At 41.0% G+C, this 26,065-nt stretch overlaps 2 protein-coding genes across 2 annotated transcripts; both read right to left on the bottom strand.

Annotated features, from left to right (window-relative positions):
• Positions 1-20: 20 nt before the first annotated feature.
• LOC134814126 (mucin-2-like) lies at positions 21-8,955 on the bottom strand. The gene is made up of 5 exons (XM_063822161.1): positions 8,071-8,955; positions 6,228-7,857; positions 5,760-6,001; positions 3,767-3,903; positions 21-3,486 (listed from the first exon to the last, which is right to left on the bottom strand). The coding sequence occupies exons 1-5, from the start codon at positions 8,147-8,149 to the stop codon at positions 316-318; spliced, it is 5,259 nt and encodes a 1,752-aa protein (XP_063678231.1). The 5' UTR covers positions 8,150-8,955; the 3' UTR covers positions 21-315.
• Positions 8,956-19,191: 10,236 nt separating this feature from the next.
• Positions 19,192-19,983, bottom strand: LOC134813761 (uncharacterized). The gene has a single exon (XM_063821640.1). It carries the CDS (start codon positions 19,981-19,983, stop codon positions 19,192-19,194), a length of 792 nt encoding a protein of 263 aa, XP_063677710.1.
• Between the last annotated feature and the right edge of the window lie 6,082 nt (positions 19,984-26,065).

Below are 26,065 nucleotides of genomic sequence, written 5' to 3'. Positions count from 1 at the left end.
CACGCAATCTATAAGATAACTTGTTGGTGTACAAATTTTATTCTGTCTTGTAACATTTGGCTCTAAAACTCGTAACTCTGATAAGGGGCCCTTATTAAAGTATTAGGGGCACGAGGAGCTACATTTGCTGAGGAGTGGTCTTTCTGGGGTCTTTGATACAACACAAAACACCGATCGAACGTCTTTATCCACAGCTAAAACTCACGTAGACCACTTCAACTCTCAAGCAATTTGTCTTTATCTCATTATCTGCTTTAACTCATAAAATATCCTAAATCGATCCTAATAGTTTTAAAAGCATTCACTTCAATTTTATTACGTCAGATTGATAGCCATCAGAAATAGTACCGCATGGAAAATATAACTGATATTTAGTCTCGATCCCGAACTTGTTGACTTTCCCTGCTTTACAGTAACCAGCTCAACAGAATTAGAATTAGTCGGCTCAATCTCATTTATAGGCTCATCATCCTCCACGTAATTATTTTCACTTGGTTCAGGTAACGTTTCGGCCGAAGTAAAATCAGGTGCTGGGTCTTCCTTTACAGTAACGGCCAATTCTCCTGGGCCTTCTTTTATTGTGACAACCGGAGCTGGAGCTTCGGTGATCTCTTGAGGAACTTCGGTATCTTCTCTTACAATTTCAACGATTTCAACGACTGGAGCATCTGTTTCAACAACTGGAGCGTCAGTTTCAACAACTGGAGCGTCAGTTACAACAACTGGAGCATCTGTTTCAACAACTGGAGCATCTGTTTCAACAACTGGAGCGTCAGTTATAACAACTGGAGCATCTGTTTCAACAACTGGAGCATCCGTTTCAACAACTGGAGCGTCAGTTATAACAACTGGAGCATCTGTTTCAACAACTGGAGCATCCGTTTCAACAACTGGAGCGTCAGTTACAACAACTGGAGCATGTGTTTCAACAACTGGAGCATCTGTTTCGACAACTGGAGCGTCAGTTATAACAACTGGAGCATCTGTTTCAACAACTGGAGCATCTGTTTCAACAACTGGAGCGTCAGTTACAACAACTGGAGCATCTGTTTCAACAACTGGAGCATCTGTTTCAACAACTGGAGCGTCAGTTTCAACCACAGGAGCGTCAGTTACAACAACTGGAGCGTCAGTTTCAACCACAGGAGCGTCAGTGACAACAACTGGAGCATCTGTTTCAACAACTGGAGCATCTGTTTCAACAACTGGAGCATCTGTTTCAACAACTGGAACATCAGATTCAACAACTGGTGCATCTGTTACAGCAACTGGAGCATCGGTTTCAACAACTGGAGCATCTGTTTCAACAACTGGAGCGTCAGTTATAACAACTGGAGCATCTGTTTCAACAACTGGAGCATCTGTTTCAACAACTGGAGCATCTGTTACAGCAACTGGAGCATCGGTTTCATCCACTGGTGCCTTGGTTTCCTCGACCGTTACAAATGGTGCATCCGTTTCGGGTCGAACGTATGGTGTTAATGTTTTGGGATCCATGGGTTCAGTTTGTTCAGCTGCTTCAGAAACAAGAACTGTGGGTGCTGGAGCTTCCGTGATCTCTTGAGGAACTTCAGTATCTTCTCTTACAATTTCAACGACTGGGGCGTCAGTTACAGCAACTGGAGCATCGGTTTCATCCACTGGTGCCTCGGTTTCCTCGACCGTTACAAATGGAGCATCCGTTTCGGGTCGAACGTATGGTGTTAATGTTTTGGGATCCATGGGTTCAGTTTGTTCAGCTGCTTCAGAAACAAGAACTGTGGGTGCTGGAGCTTCGGTGATCTCTTGAGGAACTTCAGTATCTTCCTTTACAATTTCATCGACTGGGGCGTCAGTTACAGCAACTGGAGCATCGGTTTCATCCACTGGTGCCTCGGTTTCCTCGACCGTTACAAATGGAGCATCCGTTTCGGGTCGAACGTATGGTGTTAATGTTTTGGGATCCATGGGTTCAGTTTGTTCAGCTGCTTCAGAAACAAGAACTGTGGGCGCTGGAGCTTCGGTGATCTCTTGAGGAACTTCGGTATCTTCTCTTACAATTTCAACGACTGGAGCGTCAGTTACAACTAAAGGAGCATCGGTTTCATCCACTGGTGCCTCGGTTTCCTCGACCGTTACAAATGGAGCATCCGTTTCGGGTCGAACGTATGGTGTTAATGTTTTGGGATCCATGGGTTCAGTTTGTTCAGCTGCTTCAGACACAAGAACTGTGGGTGCTGGAGCTTCGGTGATCTCTTGAGGAACTTCGGTATCTTCCTTTACAATTTCAACGACTGGGGCGTCAGTTACAGCAACTGGAGCATCGGTTTCATCCACTGGTGCCTCGGTTTCCTCGACCGTTACAAATGGAGCATCCGTTTCGGGTCGAACGTATGGTGTTAATGTTTTGGGATCCATGGGTTCAGTTTGTTCAGCTGCTTCAGAAACAAGAACTGTGGGCGCTGGAGCTTCGGTGATCTCTTGTGGAACTTCGGTATCTTCTCTTACAATTTCAACGACTGCTGCTTCGGTTTCAACAATTGGTGCGTCGGTTTCAACAACTGGTACTTCAGTTTGAACGGGAGCTTTTGTCGGTTCTGCAGCAGTTTCTGTTGTGATGGGGCTTGATTTAGCCTGGTATTCGTACTTCGTGACTGTAGGTTGATGCGACATATGTGTCGATGCATAGGTTGACTCGCCATCTAGGGGAGCATTGGTTATCACTCCTTCAATCACGGCCGCTTCAGAGACAACAACGGGCACCTCAGGACTGTCTGTCACAGTTTCTTCCATCACGGTTACAACGTCAACGGATTCTGTTACAACAGGTTCCTCCACCTCCTCCACTCTTGTTACATCGGAACGTTCAGCCATTTCGCTGGCATTGTCGACCACAGGAGCTTCGGTTTCAACAACTGGAGCATCTGTTTCAACAACTGGAGCATCTGTTTCAACAACTGGAGCATCTGTTTCAACAACTGGAGCATCTGTTTCAACCACATTGGCGTCAGTTACAACAACTGGAGCAAATGTTTCAACCACAGGAGCGTCAGTTACAACAACTGGATCATCTGTTTCAACCACAGGAGCGTCAGTTACAACAACTGGAGCATCGGAACGATCAGCCATCTCGCTGGCATTGTCGACTGTGGCTACTGAATTGTTTTCCTGTACTGAAAACAATTCAGTAACGGTGTTACTTTGGGTGGTATTAAATCCATCTTTACTTTCAGTTATCTGTATTTCATTCGCTGATTCTGTGGTCTTGGCTTTGGTTGTCTCGGCAACTGTTTGTTCCTCAGCTTTCTCTGTTACTTTTTCGGTGGAATGTTGTTCCATAGTGGAATTATCCATTACTCCCAAAACAGTTGACAATGGGACACTGTCAGTTGTGAACATCACGGGCTCCCTTGTTACCTCCGCTTCTTCGCTTGGGAGTTCAGTTCCACTTTCGTTCACACTTTCGGTTTCACTTTCGGTTTCGGTTTCAGGCGTGCTCTCGATGACCTGTCATTGAAATTTCACATGGAATCTGGTATTTCAATGAAATAAATAGCATCACAATCAAAAGTTAATAAATATTATTAATTAGTTCGTTACTTTGTCAGTGATTCAAATTATTTAATAAATATAAGTGTATGATTAATTTCAACAACATTTCAGATCAAATTATGGTCAATCAAAGGACTTAAAGTAAAATAACATCGTATACAACAGGAATACCAAACTGTTAAAAAACAATAAATCTATTTATAAATACATAACTATTATTATTATTATAACTAACCGTTATGTAGTCAGTAGTGCCGGTGCCGGCTGTCTTGAACGCAGTGCTCTGAAGAGCAGTGGGGGTTGGCTCCACTTGTGTTGTAGCGGACTCGGTGTAGGTTTCGTAAGTTTTACCTTCCTGAGGGCTGCTGGTCTCTGGGGAGGGGGAGTGGTGAGTAATGGAAGTGGTTTTAAGATAATACCGTTGTATTCGGGATTCTGATTATAGAGCCAGACTTTTGATTTTATACAGTGAACAACATGACGTGGTAAATTTTGTTTGTAATTGTGGTTATGGTGTCAGATAACTGGTAACCTTAAATGTAAAAAAGTAAACATAAACCGAAACTCTGGGTGGAAGACGAAAATAAATAAGTTTTTAAAAATATGAATCCGTAAAAATTCCAAATTTTAAAAGGACTGTTAATAACTAAAAAAAGAATCATCAACAACATATTGACTCGTCTTTCGTTTTCGTTTTGAATTTTTGAGTATGGAGAAAGGAGCCGCTCAGATTATATGTTTGTGAAGTGCCCGTACTATATTTAGCACACAGGTAGGATATAGTGTGCAATGCACACCCACTGTGCATTGTTGACATAGCCACAGGGTGTGGCACATATAATGTCTTTTTGAAATTTCATTTCATTAAATTTTATAGATTTGCAGCATTCAGACACCTGAACAATGTAACTGAGCTACATAGTAACGTTATATTTTATAAAGGAGCACAGATATTTAGGTGTCTGGAGACTAGCTCACAGATAGTGCGTAGAGCAACGTGGTTAAACCAAACGTTTTAAAATCTGCCAACTTGAAGACAGATGCAATGTAAAATTCTATAATTGCCCTGTCTCTTGGTCATAAAGTTTAAAATATTTTATGCAATTTTAAAATCTGGAAGTCTTGCCTAGAGATTTGTGGCTCCGAGATACAACGTACAGCAAAGTATGCATACATTACCGTGTTTTACTTATAGTCGAACTACATTTCGCTGAATACCAATGCAATATAAAGCATTTAATAAGCAATAAATAATCATGCCTAAGTGAAGTTTCATGTTCAGTTTGGTAGTGCAGGAATACTCCAGATTGAAGATATGTTAGATCATGTATCGGTACGCTGCATGACTACGGCTTCCCTTGTTGAGTCGAAATGTCAAGTCCCTAACTCGGAAGTGAGGTGTACTATTAATATGTATTTGGACCACTGGAGAGGTTGTCAATTTTAGGATTTATTATTTAAAGCTGTACATTGATGTCTGGGCGTGTCAATATTTCTCAGAGCAGCTGCAGAGTTACAGGTTCTGCACTCTGGCATTTACCAAGATTTGGAAGCTTTGGAATTGTTTAAAAATATGTTAGTAAACACTGCTCTATCTTGGCTAAATTGAAAAAGAATAATTAAGATAAAAAGCACATCAATCCCAAAAAAGCATTGCAATCCTAACTTCTCGACATGCTGCAAATATTTCCGGGATTTCCTTGATCCGTCCTTACGTGAACTAAATATTTCTATTTTGGGAGATGCATTAGCTGATTAGCAGCTCCACACCCTCGATTGCTTGCCAGTAGTATAATTATATAGTCTCTACAGCCGGAACTTAAGGACTGTGGTAGTGTCAGCAGTCAAAGCCTGGACTAAACCCTGCTTTTCAGTGGTGGCATACTCTTCAAGTGACGGGGGGAAGTAACAGCCACTAGTACAGTAGCAACTAATACTTTTCAGTAGCAACTAATACTTGTCAGTAGCAACTAATACTTTTCAGATTAAGTAAGCTATTCGGAATTTTAGGCAAGTACGTCAAGTATATTTCATATCTAATCGGGTTAGCTCACATTTTGTTTGAAAGATATGAAAGCATTCGCAAAATCATGCCTAACAAGATTTTGTGGAACCCCTTCCGGTTATAGACAAGCATTTTCTTATGGCAAAAATTGTAAATCAGCAGTTTAAAAGCATAGCATAAATTAAACCCTCACCCAACCTAGCAGCAACCCAAAATTAAATACCTGTAAGAATAGGAGAGGTAGTAAAGGGGTCCTCAGTGGAGACACCATTACCAGTAGTAGCAACAGTCCCTGACTCCGTCACAGTCTCGGTCGGGGTAACCGACACAGTCTCCGTGATGTAATCCCCTGTTGTCACCGCGCTCCTGGTACCCGTAGTGAACACCTCTTTGGTTGAGGACATGGTGGGGGTGGTTGAGTCCGTGAATTGGGGTCGGTGTTTGGTTCCAGTGGCTCTGGTGGACCTGCGGGGGTTTTAGAGATGTTAGGTAATGTCAGCAGAGTGTTAACTGTTGATAATTGGTACTGATATGATGTTCCACAGCAATAGGTTTTTCACTTCATGGCAGAGAATTCAAAAATAGATCGATGGTTATAGTAAATCAAATTTAGCCATAAAACAAAAATAAGACAAGGAATAGAGAACTAGTTTCATGGCAAAAAATAAAAATCCGACATATTAACTCTCACCTTATCTTAACTCGGGTCCCGTTCTCTCCTTTGGTGATGGTAATCCTAGTGTTGGAAGGGTTCTGGGTGGTAATACTAATAGAACCACCATCTGATTTGAACTGCTTCCTCGTCACAACGCCACTTGCTGTGGTTGACATCACGGTTACTGACGAACTTCTTGATGATCGGTTCTTGAAGATTTTAGAAGTCGCGGATACAGTCTCTACGTCGTTTTCAGAGTCTTTGGTTCGTATAGCTGTTGGAGTGGTGGTCATCACGGTCCTTAGTTTGCTAGTTTCAACAGCAACAGGGGTTGAAGAAGAGAGAGGGATAGATTCCGTTTTGGGTGGTTCAGACTTTTTATCTCCGATAAAAACGGTTGGGGTTTCACTGACAAGTTCACTAGTTGGGAGAGTCGAGCCTTCTGTTTCAATGTATTCAGTTGCGCCTTCTGTTTCAATGTATTCAGTCGTGCTTTCTATCTCGATGTGATCAGTTGTGCCTTCTGTTTCGGAGGTTTCAGTTGTGCTTTCCATTTCGATGCGATCAGTTGTGCCTTCTGTCCCAGATGTAGGTAGAGTCGAGCCTTCTGTCTCAATGTACTCAGTTGTAACGTCTGTTTTGGAGGATTCAGTTGAACCGAAAGTAATAGCTGTAGCATTGCAGCTCACTGATGGTTTCTCAGTGGCAGCTGTTGTTAAATCAGCATCAGCTGTAACTATCTGGTTAGGAGTTGAACTTACACCAGATTCCACTTCTGTTTGGGGTGTGCTTGATTTGGCGTCTCTGCCGCTTTCTGTTGAACTTGTTTCGACTGAGACTGATGGTGTAGACGGTGTTTCAGGTTGGAAAGGAGTCGTGGGAGATGTGATTTCCTGGTTCTCCTCGTCGGTGGGCGAAGATACATCTATTTTTGCACTGGTTGTTGATGTTATTGCGGATGCCCACTTTTCTTCAACATGAGTCTGTGAAGTGTTTTCTTTTTCTCTCATGTTTTCGGTGGTCGGTGATGTCATTATTTTTTCTCTTTGGCCATCGGTCGTCACCTGCATGGTGAGTTCCTTTCGTGCAGCACCTGTAGTTGGTGATGTTACCACAATCTCTCGACTTTCTTCAGTTGTAGTTGAAGTTACTACAATCTCTCGGCTTTCTTCAGTGGTGGGTGATGTTACCACAACCTCTCGGCTTCCTCCGGTGGTGGATGAAGTATTAATTTCATCAGCACTTTCAGTGATTTGGGTTGTGAACTCTTCTCTAACGGGCGATGTTGTTGATGATGTTACCACGGCTCTTCTTGCTTCAGTAGAAGAAGAAGGCTCTACTCTTCCCGCTTCAGAAGAAGAAACATCTTCTTCTTTTGGTGGTGAGGTGCTGGAAAAAGTAACTTCTTCGTCCCTTCCAGAAGGTGTTGAAGACACTTCAGCTCCAGGAGGCGTTGAAGACACTTCAGCTCCGGGAGGTGTTGAAGACACTTCAGCTCCAGGGGGTGTTGAAGACACTTCTTCTTCACCAGGCAGACTGTCTAAGGGGAACGCGAACTCTGTGCGAGACGGTTGGGTAGATGAAGACATTTCGGTGAAGACGAAATCTGTTCCTTGCAAGTCCCCGGTTTCGGCATCTTTTGAGAGCTCCACTGGCCGTTCTGAATCTGAAATAACGACAATTTAAACAGTGTTAATACCAGTTCACTTATGTAAATTGTATGCGACGGGTTTCATCTCACATTGACCATGAAATTAAAAACATGAAATGTAAAACGGTTGGATCTAGGCCAATTTTCTAATTAATTAGATATTCTGACAAATAAATTCCGATCAAACAAGCGATTTGAGTAAAATTTGTATTTAAAATGGAAACAAACCTATCAGTCTGCCCAAAGAAGCGCATTCTCCCGAGAAAATCAGGAAAATCTGACAGAGTAGTAACGTCACGAAACCCATTATCGGCACCCTATCAACAACAAGTTAGAGATAATCTTTAAAAAAGGTAAAAGAAAACTTCCAAAAGAAACTCAAATTTGATAAGATCACGTAATACTTGGTGGGTAAACCCCCGCGTGATATTTGATATGGACAGTAAGTGACAAGGTTGATGGGTCGTATCGTCCACTGCACGATTATATCGTTCCGTGACTTCACCACTTGGTGTGAGACCATGTTATAAACCCCAAAACCGAGATCAAACGAAATTACAAGTTTACACCCCGCGCTTGCTAAATTACGTAGTGCCTATCTAGTTTCTAGTGACGATGACACAACTACACAAGGGCCTGGCAGAGGCAATCTAGCAGACAGCAATTTAGTGTTGAACTGAGATAAAAGGGAGTGTTAGAAACTTAACGATTGATAAGACGTTTAGTATGCAGTGACAATGACCGCTGCGACCGAGTTTCAGACTTGACAATGTCGTCGTAACTCGCAGCCTTAAACTCGGTTAGGTAGTGGCACGTATCAGGAACAAAGTGAAAGGCTCGGAGACACAATGCTGCATGATTTCAGTTTTATTTGGAGGGTTTCGAGAGATGCTATCATCACGAAAGTGGGCTAGGGTTGGTGAGCATACTTACAAGTTGGGTTATGTTTAAAGGTTCAGAATACATCGTGAGCTGAGGTTATTTACTCGGAGACTCCATTCGATTAACAAGATTTGAAGAAGGTCAAGAGTTTATGATATTGTGAAATAAGGTTCCAAATTCGTGGCAGAAAAACATGAACTCATGAGCCAATAAGTTTTTTACAATTGCCAGCATAGTAGTTTCAATTTCACGACCACCTTATCTGATTAAGTTCTAATTAATCGCAATTGATAAACCAATATTCAGTCTTAAACAATTATACACGTGAAAATGAAACTACTTGAAATTAATTAACTAATAAGTAATACTATTACTGTATATTACTGTATATTACTGTATATTACTGTATATTACTAATATGCAGTGCTTCGCTGATGCAGTGGCTAGCGTCGAGCAGTCCCGATTTTCAGCCGACAGAAAAGAGTTCGAACCTGAGTACGGGAGTACCACCATGAAGCTTCAGAGTTCAGAGTAAGGGACCAACTGCCAACTTAACCCTACACTGCGTTATATTCATGTAGCCTTACTGTCTCAATGTGAATAAGGTACTAACTTAGGTAGATTTACAAGACGAAGCAGCGGCCGGAAAAAGCTGGGTAGTCCTTAATAAAGATCCTAAGCCTATCTTTAGACTTTTAGACATTAATTTGTGGACGGATTGTGGCTTACTTTACCGCTAAAACGGATAAGTAAATAGATAAATTAAGTAAAATGAGTCAAGAAATTAACATATCGTAACAAGACACGAATCAAGTTTTGCGTCTACAATATGATTTCACACTTAATCAAGTGCTAACAATTGAAAGTTATCAACACAATAAGCTGTCAGCAACGGGCTACCCAATATTTAATAAACCGCACATTCTATCACTGAAAGAAAACCTACTATTTTAATGATAATCTACTCATCGGGTTTGCGAGGCGATGAAATTGATGAAAATGATCGTTGAAATAAAAAACTGTAAGCAAAATCAACCTGTAATGTCTGTTAAGAATAAGACCACGCCCAAACAATTAAACCACAGCGCGCATTACCAAACAGCACGTGCAACAAAAACACACCAGTTCTAAACGAAGCAACCTAGGCGAAGATTGCCAACAAATCTGGCTGTAAAAGATCCCTGAATCGCAAGCTGGAGTAGCGGCAGTAGAAACTGAGAAAGAGAGTGAGCGGAGGGAGGATGGCGTTGACAGAATGAACTCAACAAATGATAAAATGGACAGAGAGAGAACGTAGGATGTATCCGATGTACGTATCTGTCAATATATATAATAACCCTCACGTCAAAAATTTTAACAAAAAACGCAGATAATGCGAAGGATCGGTTTTCTGGTTTGTGGAGTTGGTGGTAGGGAACCGGGACGGGAAATAAGGGGGAAGGGGAAGTGAAAATAACCGTCAGGGAATGTAGACTGCCAACTGAACATGCCCACGCGAAGGGATTTTTAAAGATTTACTAATTTCTCCGGCTTCACCCTAGTTATATTTCTTGATGTCCTGAGTTTAAACAGCAAAGCTCCCCCCGTACGACAAGGATGGGCAACTATAACAGACCGAGGGAGCTTAATACTTTACTAAAAAGTGAAGGGCTCTCTCTCTCTCTCTCTCTCTGAAGGGCAACTTAACATACACACTAGCAAAGTGTTGAGCCGGCAATTGTAGGAGCTCTCCAGCAGGTTGCTGTTTAAACTCGCATGATGTGTACTGCAGAGATGAAGTGAGGCCTGCATTTATCGGCACTTTTACAGGCTGCCGGAGAGTAGGACCAGCATGCATATTTTGTTACTTTCACTTTCAGTATTGTACGAGATATTCGTAATACCCCAGCCTGCAAAACCGTAGAAGTATACAAATCTCAATGTTAATGAGCGTCTCGGGCTGGTATAATAACGCGCGTTACCCCTACATCCGATGAAGTGTACCTTTCTCAGGGTTTACCTCTACATTTAATGAAGTGTTTGATGAAGGAGTTAGTGGCAAGGTTTAACTTCTTTAGGAACCTCATGACCTTAGCCCCAAAAACAGGAAAGTTGCACAGAAGGAACGTTACAGTGTGAATATAAATGTTTGCTGACAGCCTGAAGAACCTGGCTAACTCGCCAGGTAGGCGGCCAGTCACTGACCACCGTTACTAATACAGACCGGTTACTGGCCAACCTAAATATAAACCTGGTTGTAATTGAGAGTGGGTGTAAATGATAAGTTTTAAACCCTAACACTGTAAAAGGTGAGTTAGAGTCAAATAGACGGACTAGCTTTCTATGGTTTGATGTAAAGACTGAGAAATTTTGTTTTTGTGTTAACCGGAGAGTTGAACGCTGCCAGATCACCGCGATAAGATATTTTTTGGTGTTTGGCTTCGAAACACGCGTACTAACACTTTCTAGGCCGCATAGCATAAGCAATATATTTAAATACTCATGGTTTTAAACTTGGCAGTTTAACGTAAGGCTATTTTTAGCTTTTTAGGAAATCCTAACATTAGTTTCAAGAAGCTGGCATTAGTCGACTAATTCATTTGCACGCTTCAGGACGGTAAATAGAAATGTACAGCCACAACAAATATTGGTGGTGTTATTATACGTTTTATTACACGTTTTAACTTTAATTTTAACTTAATGTTAGTGTTAAAAATATAGAATGTAGAATGTAAAACACGTACAAAGTAAATACCGTCTACTGATTCACTACTGACGGTGTGCAGCTAAGCAAATTCTAATCCTTTGGTGCATTCCATGATAATGGTGCATTCCATGGTAATTTTCATGGTAATCATGGCAAATTCTTTGGCCAATATTACAAAATTTCATTGGGGTAAGCTGTACAGGGCTTCAATGCTCTTATAACTGAGAATCCTTAATTCTTTGGACCACATTCCCCAGCTTCGAAGAAGAAGAGATCATGAAATGAAAGGAACCTGTAACGGTATTTTATGGAGGTTTATTCTATGATGGATCTTAGTAAACCTTATTAGCTTATTATAATAATGTGATTCCTCTGACAGCAGCTCTCACAGCACATTAATTAATGGAACGTCCCTTGGAAATACTGATCGATTTAATACGAGGATTCAGGATTTCTAAATCAGGAATCACCCTGAAATTTTCAGTGTTGACATTTTATAACAGTCAGTTGGACTAAAAAGTCCAAGTTACATCGTTACATTGTTAGAATCCATGGATGAGATACGAAATCATGCAGGTGATTCCACAGAAAAAACAACAACAAACATAGTGGCCTGGTTTTGGTTGGCCTCTGCTCAGTTTCTCGAGATATGACAGTTCGTCTCACTCTAGTTGGTTGGTTCCGTAATATCCCGTAAGAGCTAGCTATCACTAATTACTGTCGGGTGTCAAGACTAATGTACTCTTTCCAAAATTAAGGGGAACCCGAAACCGGAAACTGGTAAACTGTATTATAGAGGTAGCCGACACACTGCAACTGAAATACGTGCGGCCTGATACTTGTGAAGCTGTCTCTCTGAAGGCCTGATACTTGTGAAGCTGTCTCTCTGAAGGCCTGATACTTGTGAAGCTGTCTCTCTGAAGGCCTGATACTTGTTTGCTCTCTTACTGTCGGGTGTCAAGACTAATGTACTCTTTCCAAAATTAAGGGGAACCCGAAACCGGAAACTGGTAAACTGTATTATAGAGGTAGCCGACACACTGCAACTGAAATACGTGCGGCCTGATACTTGTGAAGCTGTCTCTCTGAAGGCCTGATACTTGTGAAGCTGTCTCTCTGAAGGCCTGATACTTGTGAAGCTGTCTCTCTGAAGGCCTGATACTTGTGAAGCTGTCTCTCTGAAGGCCTGATACTTGTGAAGCTTGCTCTCTGAAGGCCTGATACTTGTGAAGCTTGTTCTCTGAAGGCCTGATAGTTGTGAAGCTTGCTCTCTGAAGGCCTGATACTTGTGAAGCTGGCTCTCTGAAGTCCTGATAGTTGTGAAGCTTGCTCTCTGAAGGCCTGATACTTGTGAAGCTGGTTCTCTGAAGGCCTGATAGTTGTGAAGCTTGCTCTCTGAAGGCCTGATACTTGTGAAGCTTGCTCTCTGAAGGCCTGATACTTGTGAAGCTGGCTCTCTGAAGGCCTGATACTTGTGAAGCTTGCTCTCTGAAGGCCTGATACTTGTGAAGCTTGTTCTCTGAAGGCCTGATAGTTGTGAAGCTTGCTCTCTGAAGGCCTGATACTTGTGAAGCTGGCTCTCTGAAGTCCTGATAGTTGTGAAGCTTGCTCTCTGAAGGCCTGATACTTGTGAAGCTGGTTCTCTGAAGGCCTGATAGTTGTGAAGCTTGCTCTCTGAAGGCCTGATACTTGTGAAGCTTGCTCTCTGAAGGCCTGATACTTGTGAAGCTTGTTCTCTGAAGGCCTGATAGTTGTGAAGCTTGCTCTCTGAAGGCCTGATACTTGTGAAGCTGGCTCTCTGAAGTCCTGATAGTTGTGAAGCTTGCTCTCTGAAGGCCTGATACTTGTGAAGCTGGTTCTCTGAAGGCCTGATAGTTGTGAAGCTTGCTCTCTGAAGGCCTGATACTTGTGAAGCTTGCTCTCTGAAGGCCTGATACTTGTGAAGCTGGCTCTCTGAAGGCCTGATACTTGTGAAGCTGTCTCTCTGAAGGCCTGATACTTGTGAAGCTGGCTCTCTGAAGGCCTGATACTTGTGAAGCTGGCTCTCTGAAGGCCTGATAGTTGTGAAGCTTGCTCTCTGAAGGCCTGATACTTGTGAAGCTGGTTCTCTGAAGGCCTGATACTTGTGAAGCTGTCTCTCTGAAGGCCTGATACTTGTGAAGCTGGCTCTCTGAAGGCCTGATACTTGTGAAGCTGGCTCTCTGAAGGCCTGATACTTGTGAAGCTGGCTCTCTGAAGGCCTGATAGTTGTGAAGCTTGCTCTCTGAAGGCCTGATAGTTGTGAAGCTGTCTCTCTGAAGGCCTGATACTTGTGAAGCTGTCTCTCTGAGGGCCTGATAGTTGTGAAGCTTGCTCTCTGAAGGCCTGATAGTTGTGAAGCTGGCTCTCTGAAGGCCTGATACTTGTGAAGCTGTCTATCTGAAGGCCTGATACTTGTGAAGCTGTCTCTCTGAAGGCCTGATACTTGTGAAGCTGTCTCTCTGAAGGCCTGATAGTTGTGAAGCTGGCTCTCTGAAGGCCTGATACTTGTGAAGCTGTCTCTCTGAAGGCCTGATAGTTGTGAAGCTGGCTCTCTGAAGGCCTGATAGTTGTGAAGCTGGCTCTCTGAAGGCCTGATAGTTGTGAAGCTTGCTCTCTGAAGGCCTGATACTTGTGAAGCTGTCTCTCTGAAGGCCTGATACTTGTGAAGCTGGCTCTCTGAAGGCCTGATACTTGTGAAGCTGGCTCTCTGAAGGCCTGATACTTGTGAAGCTGGCTCTCTGAAGGCCTGATAGTTGTGAAGCTTGCTCTCTGAAGGCCTGATACTTGTGAAGCTGTCTCTCTGAAGGCCTGATACTTGTGAAGCTGTCTCTCTGAAGGCCTGATAGTTGTGAAGCTTGCTCTCTGAAGGCCTGATAGTTGTGAAGCTGGCTCTCTGAAGGCCTGATACTTGTGAAGCTGTCTCTCTGAAGGCCTGATACTTGTGAAGCTGTCTCTCTGAAGGCCTGATACTTGTGAAGCTGTCTCTCTGAAGGCCTGATAGTTGTGAAGCTGGCTCTCTGAAGGCCTGATACTTGTGAAGCTGTCTCTCTGAAGGCCTGATAGTTGTGAAGCTGGCTCTCTGAAGGCCTGATAATTGTGAAGCTGGCTCTCTGAAGGCCTGATAGTTGTGAAGCTTGCTCTCTGAAGGCCTGATACTTGTGAAGCTGTCTCTCTGAAGGCCTGATACTTGTGAAGCTGTCTCTCTGAAGGCATGATACTTGTGAAGCTGGCTCTCTGAAGGCCTGATACTTGTGAAGCTGGCTCTCTGAAGGCCTGATACTTGTGAAGCTGGCTCTCTGAAGGCCTGATACTTGTGAAGCTGTCTCTCTGAAGGCCTGATACTTGTGAAGCTGGCTCTCTGAAGGCCTGATACTTGTGAAGCTGTCTCTCTGAAGGCCTGATAGTTGTGAAGCTGGCTCTCTGAAGGCCTGATAGTTGTGAAGCTGGCTCTCTGAAGGCCTGATAGTTTTGAAGCTTGCTCTCTGAAGGCCTGATACTTGTGAAGCTGTCTCTCTGAAGGCCTGATACTTGTGAAGCTGGCTCTCTGAAGGCCTGATACTTGTGAAGCTGGCTCTCTGAAGGCCTGATACTTGTGAAGCTGGCTCTCTGAAGGCCTGATAGTTGTGAAGCTTGCTCTCTGAAGGCCTGATACTTGTGAAGCTGTCTCTCTGAAGGCCTGATACTTGTGAAGCTGTCTCTCTGAAGGCCTGATAGTTGTGAAGCTTGCTCTCTGAAGGCCTGATAGTTGTGAAGCTGTCTCTCTGAAGGCCTGATACTTGTGAAGCTGTCTCTCTGAAGGCCTGATACTTGTGAAGCTGTCTCTCTGAAGGCCTGATACTTGTGAAGCTGTCTCTCTGAAGGCCTGATAGTTGTGAAGCTGGCTCTCTGAAGGCCTGATACTTGTGAAGCTGTCTCTCTGAAGGCCTGATAGTTGTGAAGCTGGCTCTCTGAAGGCCTGATAGTTGTGAAGCTGGTTCTCTGAAGGCCTGATAGTTGTGAAGCTTGCTCTCTGAAGGCCTGATACTTGTGAAGCTGTCTCTCTGAAGGCCTGATACTTGTGAAGCTGTCTCTCTGAAGGCATGATACTTGTGAAGCTGGCTCTCTGAAGGCCTGATAGTTGTGAAGCTGGCTCTCTGAAGGCCTGATACTTGTGAAGCTGGCTCTCTGAAGGCCTGATACTTGTGAAGCTGTCTCTCTGAAGGCCTGATAGTTGTGAAGCTGTCTCTCTGAAGGCCTGATACTTGTGAAGCTGGCTCTCTGAAGGCCTGATACTTGTGAAGCTGTCTCTCTGAAGGCCTGATAGTTGTGAAGCTTGCTCTCTGAAACCAGGCACTCCAGATTATAACAGGGCAACCATAACAGTCAACGATTTTACAAATATCTAATAATAGTACACTCAGTTTACGTTATCCAGGAAAATTGATAATGCTGACCACGCCTCTTTTAATGAGCCAACAAGTTTCAACAGTTCACACCTGATAATGTGGCAGCTCGGGGATCTTTGAAGAAGTATAGAGACACTTACAGATCTTCATTGATAATCTTCTTCCATCTTCCGCCCATTCTGCACCATCAATATTACACCATTACTAGCATAGAATAGAAACACACCTTTCCACCAGGTGGTAATGTTTGTGTACGGATCGAAATTCAGTTTTTGAGTTTGCGACAGTCTCTGAACTCTTTTCTCTAATTTCTAGCCGGCCGCGATAAGTGTACTAACACGTCTCAGACGTTTTAGCAAAGACAGCATAACATTAGACTTGTCAACCCTAGATAACCGTGACATGTGATAATTCATCCTACTACTACAGACCTGCCCGCTGTGTGCCAAAAATGGTAGGCGTGAAGTGTTAGATATTTAGTGCGAATTGAGCTGAAACTCTGGATTATAATTTAGCGTTATCTATAACCGGATGAGAGGGCGATGAAATATGTTCTAAACGGTACTTCACGCGTTTATGTGAGGAAATTAATAGTTTGTTAGGTTGATTTGTTGCTGACAGGCACAGTCTGCAGATAAACATATAAATATGTAAGCGGAGTACTTTTGTTCGCGCGATCAGTTAAAAATCTCATCTTATTTCCAATCATTGAAGCAATATATTTGTTTCCGATGAGGAAAGGTCGATAAATGTTTTATCAGTATGATCGACCTTGCTCGTGCTGATAGTTACCGATAAATAGGTAACCGATTTCAGATTACGACAGTGTGAAAGTGAAAGTGTGAGCAGTACTGGATCGTACTCGCAGATTATGACAAGTTTCCCTATTTATCTACACATTCTACAGCCCTGTTTTCACAGAACACATTCAGCGTCAATGAGAAACATTAATTGAAATTGTTTTATCAGCAGTCAGTGTGATGAAATCATCACCAATTGAAACCTTACAGAGCAGTCGGTGGGTATTCAAAATATGTTCAAATATCTCCGAATGAAAGGGCAACTAAAACGATAAAAATACTGATTGCATCATTAGAACAAGCATCAGTGGAAAGTATTAAGTAATAATATTTATATTTTCATCAATTGTGTTCAAAACAAAGAGAGAGCAGTAAAAAAAGTGGGTGGGGTTGACATACTCTCACAGCAAAAAAAAGTGGGTGGGGTTGACATACTCTCACAGTAAAAAAAAGTGGGTGGGGTTGACATACTCTCACAGTAAAAAAAAGTGGGTGGGGTTGACATACTCTCACAGTAAAAAAAGTGGGTGGGGTTGACATACTCTCACAGCAAAAAAAAGTGGGTGGGGTTGACATACTCTCATAAAACAAAGAAACAGCAGTAAAGTAAAAGTGGGTGGGGTTGACATATTCTCACACCCAATTCTTCATGCCCATTGATGATCTCACATTGGAAGTGTGAAAGTGTGAACAGTGAAAGCACTAAGACCAGTGGCCACCAGACAAATATTAACTATTTCAAAGATGAAATTATTTTGTATTTTATTTATATGTTATATATTTATTATTATTATACTTCATCCCCTGCAAAATCGTGATCATTGAAATCCAATTGTTTACAATTATTGGTTAGTGATATCAATAAAAATTTAATTGATTATCTGTGATTAGAAATACGAGAATAAATTCAAAAGTTGACAACTCAATTAGCGGGAATAAAACATTACAGGTCTAAACATTGAAGGCTATTGAAATAGCTTTATCGCTAATACCCAAAGCACTCGGCAATAGCTTGAAGCACCAAAGGAATAGTAACATTTTAGTTAATCTTAGGAATTAGCTATTAGCTGAGAACAGTTTTTAACTTTAACAGCGTTATACACAATCCGATATCTAAGCCAATAAGATTTAATTGACACTGCAAAGAAATAGCAGTATTCATATAATCCCGTGGAATTCTGTGGAATCGCACATTACAACTGACTTTTAACTACCTGCGAATACATAAAACAATAAAAAGTTTATGAAGTGTAAACAGCTATGAGAAGCTTTTGGCGCTTCAGTTCCTCACTCCGAAGGGGAATTATTACTATTCATTCAAAGTCGGCATGTAGTCAAACGCGAGCTGGCTCAAGGTTATATAGCCTGAGAAACACTATACTATTACTATATGTATAATATATACTACTATATACTACTACAATACTGCTAGTTTACTGTTTACTGCTACTTAGAAACACTATACTAGTATTACTATATTAATATACTATTATAAACACTATACTACAACTACTACAAAACTGTTGGTTACTGCTACTGAGAATGAGGCAGTGCTGATATTTGCTAGGTATAGTAGTATACATTCTCTACAATAAGGTCTTCTTTCAGCTCGTTCACGGCCTGGTCAGACTCACAGCGTACGCTTCATGACCACGTGACCGGTCACGTGGTCAGACTCACAGCGTATAGTACGCTTCATGACCACGTGACCGGTCACGTGGTCAGACTCACAGCGTACGCTTCATGACCACGTGACCGGTCACGTGGTCAGACTCACAGAGTACGCTTCATGACCACGTGACCGGTCACGTGGTTAGACTCACAGAGTACGCTTCATGCCCACGTGACCGGTCACTTGGTATTGCCTCGGCACCAGGTCTGAACCATCAACTTATAACACTTTATAATGGTCCGAGCCAAGGCTAATACAATGACGTTATAACGGAGTAATGGTGAATGTGCTGACAATGAATAAAAACCTGCAGCAAGAAGTGAAGATTGTTTAAAATGGTAACTTTCAAAGCTGGAGCTAGGAACAGTGAACTTGTCTGGGGTGTGGTTATCATTGTTACCATAGTGGGGTGTGGTTACCAGTGCTAAATTTAGCACAGTAAATGTTAGAGCACAGTAAATGTTGGAGCACAGTAAATGCAAATGTTAGAGCACAGTAAATGTTAGAGCACAGTAAATGCAAATGTTAGAGCACAGTAAATGCAAATGTTAGAGCACAGTAAATGTTAGAGCACAGTAACTGTTAGAGCACATTAAATGTTAAAGCCACATCCTACTACTGAGTTCCAATGGGGGGCACGAGTGAAACGACAATGGCCTGGGGGTCGACGTGATACAAGGAGATCTCAGTGTATCCAATTTGATGTACAGCATATTGGACCCGTATGTTTAAATATGCACTCCAGTTGAACATAAGTTATCAAATATATGATTAGCTTATTTAATCAAGTTGTTAGTATTATTATTAACTTATTAATATCAATGTTCCGCATGTGTACACGACATTTGATGACACTCATTATGATTTTGAGCTACAAACGGCTGCAAGTTAAGCCACTGATTATCAATCACTGTAAGTCTCAGGGAGGTATAGGATTGCAGCCTGCAGCAGTACAGCCAGCAGTTCAGCCAGCAGCAGTACAGCCAGCAGTTCAGCCTGCAGCTGTACAGCCAGCAGTTCAGCCTGCAGCTGTACAGCCAGCAGTTCAGCCTGCAGCTGTACAGCCAGCAGTTCAGCCTGCAGCTGTACAGCCAGCAGTTCAGCCTGCAGCTGTACAGCCAGCAGTTCAGCCTGCAGCAGTACAGCCAGAAGTTCAGCCTGCAGCTGTACAGCCAGCAGTTCAGCCTGCAGCTGTACAGCCAGCAGTTCAGCCTGCAGCAGTACAGCCAGCAGTTCAGCCTGCAGCAGTACAGCCAGCAGTTCAGCCTGCAGCTGTACAGCCAGCAGTTCAGCCTGCAGCTGTACAGCCAGCAGTTCAGCCTGCAGCAGTACAGCCAGCAGTTCAGCCTGCAGCTGTACAGCCAGCAGTTCAGCCTGCAGCAGTACACCCAGCAGTTCAGCCTGCAGCAGTACAGCCAGCAGTTCAGCCTGCAGCTGTACAGCCAGCAGTTCAGCCTGCAGCTGTACAGCCAGCAGTTCAGCCTGCAGCTGTACAGCCAGCAGTTCAGCCTGCAGCAGTACAGCCAGCAGTTCAGCCTGCAGCTGTACAGCTAGCAGTTCAGCCTGCAGCAGTACAGCCAGCAGTTCAGCCTGCAGCAGTACAGCCAGCAGTTCAGCCTGCAGCAGTACAGCCAGCAGTTCAGCCTGTAGCAGTACAGCCAGCAGTTCAGCCAGCGGTATAATAGCAGTACACATACGTTATCGTGATAAAGGACCTATAAATTGTGGTACTCTGATCGCTGGCAATTTGTCGCAGAGTGAAAACGTGCACTTGTTTCAAGTACTGAATGAGTTTGAACTTCAAACTCGAATGTTTCTACTTCTAATGCGGATCCTCTAGTTTGGCATAATTCGCATTAATTTGTTCAAGCTTGCATGTTAATTAATTGATTAGGTCTTGTGACTGATCACGAAACTGATCACGTGACATTAGAAACGGGTCTTGTGACTGATCACGTGACGTTAGAAACGGGTTTTGTGACTGATCACGTGACGTTAAAAACGTATTTTGTGACTGATCACGTGACTTTAAAAACGGGTCTTGTGACTGATCACGTGACGTTAAAAACGGGTCTTGTGACTGATCACGTGACGTTAAAAACGGGTTTTTTGACTGATCACGTGACGTTAGAAATGGGTCTTGTGACTGATCACATGACGTTAGAAATGGGTCTTGTGACTGATCACGTGACGTTAAAAACGGGTATTGTGACTGATCACGTGACGTTAAAAACGGGTTGTGGTTCTCAGACAACTCCTATGAACAGAAAGTGAAACCTGAGAACAGACCGCGACAAGGACGTAACCCTCATCCTTTATTCTACTCATTTTCAAATTTACATACAACTTTTGTTTCTCGGCCGCCTCTTTGATTTAAACAAAAGAATTAAATTCGAAAAATTTGCTCCATTTTTTACAGGAATCTTTAATAATCTACCTTACTCGGGAATATTATAGCGGGTTAATTTATGACTGGGAAAATTAATGACCGGGAAAAATATGGCGGACTTTCCCAAAACCCGCCAAATTATCCCGGTCATGTATTTACTGGTGGCCGACCTTTCAAGTTTTTTTTCAGAGGTCAACAAATTTTCAACCGAAATTTCTGTTTTTGTTACTTGTTAAAGAAGTTATTTCAATTTACAGTTATTGATATAACTCAGAAATAGAAAAAAAGACACGTCTATTTAAAGGAAAATAAATCTAAGCAATAATAAGTCAAATCTTCATTAAAGCGTATTCTCATTCTCATTATCGCTAATGTCCCCGCCATTATCATTATTGATATCCCCCTGAGTTGCTGACCGTCAAATTCGAAGTTGTATTGTTGTCTTAACAAGACTTTCATTTTGTCCGCTAATGGGGCTACTGCTCTGAAGGTCAGCCGGAGCTTAATTTCCTGCCCACCGCTTGGTATTGGGGAACGTCTTGGCTTTGCATCTTCAACTGCTCCAGTAATCAATCCACCGTGGACCACGAAAGTGGCACAGTTTACTCACTTCTAGCGGGATGTGGCCACAAGTTACTTTAACGGGAAAAACTCCCTCTTTCTTTAGTCTACACACTGCACACGAGAAGCGATCAATATTTACAGACATTATTATTAAGTTATTATAATATATATTATATATTATTATTATTCTTCTATAACATATAAATTGTTTTCTCCTCTACGATTCACTGATTCATGGGCAAGAGAAGTGAGAATCACGGTCCACCCTGAAATCTGATTTCTATAACCAAATTGTGATTTTTATAACGAAATTATGGTAGCAACCGCCTATAAAGTTACAGCCCTCCATCCACTGCTTCAAAAGTCTTCTCTAGCACATATGAGACTTCAGGTAAAATATGATGATCACCACCCCCTTGGAACCCCATAATCTGAGTTGGCGGGTTTTTTTATGACTGTTAAAATTTTTGACCGGGAAAAATATGGCGGAATCTTCCAAAACCCACCACTTTATCCCGGTTATAATATTCCCGAGTAAGGTATGTAATATGCGCCACGAGTTGGCACAACATTTTTTGTCTCTGATTTTGATAAATTTGGTACCAAAAGTTGCCTCTTACTGTGAATAATGAAAATTCACCGTATCATTATTATTATTATATAGCACGATAACGTCAAGCTGTATTAGTATGTGGTCCTCTTGTGCAAAGGACAAAAAATGGTTAACTTATTGCTTAAAATGCCTATAACTCCAAAAATATTGAATATTTTGAAATTATTCGTACTTTTTGTGGTTTTGTGTTTAGGCTTGTGTTTAAATTTAAACTTGGTGTGATCTTGCGGAATAGCAGTAATTAGCAGTACTGTTGCTTTAAGATATATTACAATTTTCACAAGAAAATTAATATACATTTCTTAGTAATATAACACAAAATAACTCAAATAAACTTCTTTTGATAAGTTTACAAATTCTTAACTATTTCAGCTGTTAAGGATGATTCACCAGAAGTCAAACTATCAGACGATGAAGATGAAGAAGATGATGAAGACATGAATGATGATGTTGTAGATGGTGACGAAGAGATGGAAGGTGGTTTAACCGATACAGACGAAGAAGATGAAAGTAAGGATGCAGGTCCTAAAGATGAGGAAAGGGAGTGTATTACCGAGACCAAGGAAAACGGAACTCAGGACGAAAAGTCAGAAAAAGCCGACCAGGAAAAATCGGAGGAAGTCAGTTCAGTGCAACCAAAGAAATTGAAACGGAAGAAAAAGAAAACTAAAAATTCCACTTAGATGTGTTAAGTTTTACGGGATTTGTCTGATTTATAATACACCTGGGATCTGTCTGATCTGTTTCATTTTCACCAGATTTTCTCGCTCTTTGTTCCCAAACATGATCAAGGTGGGGGCTTTGACTTTGAGACTTTGAGTTTTAAAACCTATAATTTATTATGTAATTTATTTGCTTTTATAGACCGTTTACGTTTTAGAAATAATTTGTTTTATTGTCTTTAAACCAGTTTTCATCTTAGAGCTGTAAATTAAAGAAAGGCTTTAAACCTGAAAGGAAGATTTTGTCATGATATTCTAAAAAGTTAGGTTAACCAAGTTTTGAGCTCATAATTTCGCGGTTAATGAGCACATCACTGTAATTGTAACGTTAAAATTTAACACAATAGTCTCATAAGTCATTATATTTGAACTTATATATATTTCAAACTCACCAAGTTACACAATAACATTCTGTGCTCTGCTGCTGCACTGTAGTTTCAACTATTTAGCGAGCTCGTCGGCCCTGCAATTATCACCGTATTTATCCCCATCTCACAAGTTCGAACCAATCATACCTAACAAGGCTGTGGAGCTCTCCATATTTGGTAAGGTGAGGGTATGTTATGCCATATAAGGTGGTTAACTTCTCCCAGAATAGTATAACTACTACAGCTGCTGATCCAGGGTGCTGTACAGCTGCTGGGGACTGGACACATCTAATGGGGCCTACATGTCACTTGGTGCAGTGCATGTTACCTCGTTGTATGGGTTACTTTAGGTACTAAGTTAGTTACTAAGTTACTAAGTTAGTAACGATTAACTAAGTAACGATATATTTATTAACCGGTACTAAAGTCATTATTTGTGAATATATCGGCTCAATAGTAAATTGAATAGTATAATTTTACTTTAATAGTAATGCCCAACTTTCTCCGCTTGTACACAAAATAATCCATGGTTGCCTGGCCTATTTGGACACGTTCATTTGAGTTTGAGGATATTGGTAAATATAAGTGACCCTATTAAAAGGCACAGTGTAGTTGACTTTGTCACACTATGAAATTACATAAACCCTTGATGGTTAGGATAATCGTCTCATCCTCTAGGCTAACTTTGTCACATAACGATATCTTAATCAGGTGATAAGATATCGCTTAAATACGGCCGGCACGGAAATGGTTACATTGTCACACTATAAACATGTGACGGAGTAAATATGGACCCCTTGCTGCCGTTTTGACCAAATTTTTGAGTGTCCAGTTGATTGGATGGGTACATATGACCATTACCTACATATTTGACGACTTTTTTCGTTAGATGGTGCACTCAGGTTTACTCTGTCACACATTTAAGAAAACATGTGAAGAATGTTTAGGGCACCCTGATAAGCAATGCTGAGTAGTGTAGGTTTATTTGATGGCCTGGAAGTGCTAGGAATTGTTATTATATCATATAGTCGTAAGGAATTAAAACACAGAAGGCACAAACAAATTTACTTTGTCACATAATCTTGATGATATCTGAACATGTGTGAAATTAAACAAATAATGATATACCAGCTTAAACCCCTTATATAACGTACTATGGATCAAACAACACTGCTAGTATCATGCACCAGTCACATGAATCATTATCAGGTGGTAATATGTTAACAGTGTCACAATTAAACTACCACAACATGGTCAAAATAGGGTAATTTCGTCACAAAAAAATTATTATAACTCTGTTAGCTCCTTGCTGGCAAAATAACTAGTTTATCGAAAATTTGTTGATGATTAAGTTACATAGTATTCTAATTATTCCTGTTTTTTCTTCTATATTAGTTACTCATATCTCTTTTACAGACTTTTTTACAAGGACATTGACAGTTGATACTCACATTAGGCATTCATTATTGCATCTAAATTATTTCACTTGCATTAGGTTTAGAAATTTATTCTCTGGTTAACAGATTTCAAATGTTTAATTAATTTGTAGTATGACAGTAAGGTATATAAGAAGTTATTTAATTTTGCTTGGGCTATTATATTGACTATTGAGGTTTAATGATGATATGGAATTTGAATTCTATATAAATTTACACTATGTGGTTGGGGCATTTTGCATAGTAAATATGGTTACTACTCCTATATATCATATTATTTGATTGGTATTCGATTTCTGATTATTTCTCTAGGAATATGATTATTATATCTCAATTTGGCTTTAGGTAGGGTGCCCCGCTAAAAGAACTGGATTCTTTCAGGAAGCATCCCGTGCACAGACCTTGGTCTACATATATATATTAAATTATTAACCATTCATTCTGTATGTGCACGAAAATTTATTTCAATCAATAGAGGTATAGTTCTTCAAAATAGGGGCAAGACATGTTTACTTTGTCACATCGCATCAGTTATTATAAGAGTTAGGTAATCGTCATCAGATTAAAAGATATTTTTCGTAGTTTGGATCGATTAATAAACCTGTAATAAAGCATCCTATGCCAATTTTAACGTGCACTATCTTGATATTGTTGGGGCAGGGAAAGTTAATTTTGTCACATTTTCAGTGTCATTGACAAATTAATCTAAAATTGTTAAAATTGAGCTCTGATGTTCTGGACAATATTCTTCCAATCCTTTCTGAAAGAATGTTGAATTCTAATAGTGTTATAGATCTTCAAAATAGGGGCAAGACATGTTTACTTTGTCACATCAGATATTATAAGAGTTAGGTAATCGTCATCACATTAACATATATTTTGTAGTTTGAATTTATTTATATAGGCAATAAAGCATCCTATGCCAATTTTAACACACTATCTTGATATTGTTGGGGCAGGGAAAGGTAATTTTGTCACATTTTTAGTGACTTTGACAAATTTAACCTAAAATTGTTAAACTTAAGAATGTTGAATTCTAATAGAAGTATAGAATATAGATCTTCAAAATAGGGGCAAGACATGTTCACTTTGTCACCTCAGTTATTATAAGAGACTATTTCATTCTATAATCATTGTTTTTAACCTATTTACTATTTCGCATAATTTTTTGTGACAATGTAAACATCAACTGATCTTAACTTGCATCAACTACATTGTCATCATATAAAGTTTTCCCGCCTTTCAAACCAAAATCAAATATAAATAATTCGCCCAAAATTTAAAATGTCATATATTGTGACAGAATTAACCTCATTTCCCAATAACCAAGTGCCTGTATTAGCTAACTATTCAAAACAATATATTTTAGGGCTATGATTGGTAGAGCAACCATCAAATAATGAGTTGAAAGGGTTTTTAGGACACCTCACAGTAGAATAGAGGTATGGTATCATTAGTGTGACAAAGTTACCCAAATATTGCCTTGTAACCGTTCGATCCGTGCCCATTAACCAATGTTGTATCATAATTGTAAGATTGACCTAATTTACTATATTTCAGACCAAGGAATGATAATTAGACAACTGCAGTTAACTAAGTCACACAAAATGTGACATTTGAAACATTATAGTGCCTAACAACAATAGATTTTCTTTCTGAGCGGTGCATATGGGAGTATGGGTTAC

This window comes from Bolinopsis microptera, chromosome 4 (assembly GCF_026151205.1).
Source record: "Bolinopsis microptera isolate Bmic1 chromosome 4, MBARI_Bmic_1.0, whole genome shotgun sequence".
Lineage (NCBI taxonomy): Eukaryota > Metazoa > Ctenophora > Tentaculata > Lobata > Bolinopsidae > Bolinopsis > Bolinopsis microptera.
Note: the sequence above shows the minus strand (reverse complement) of the source record. Positions and strands in the feature narration are given on the sequence as shown.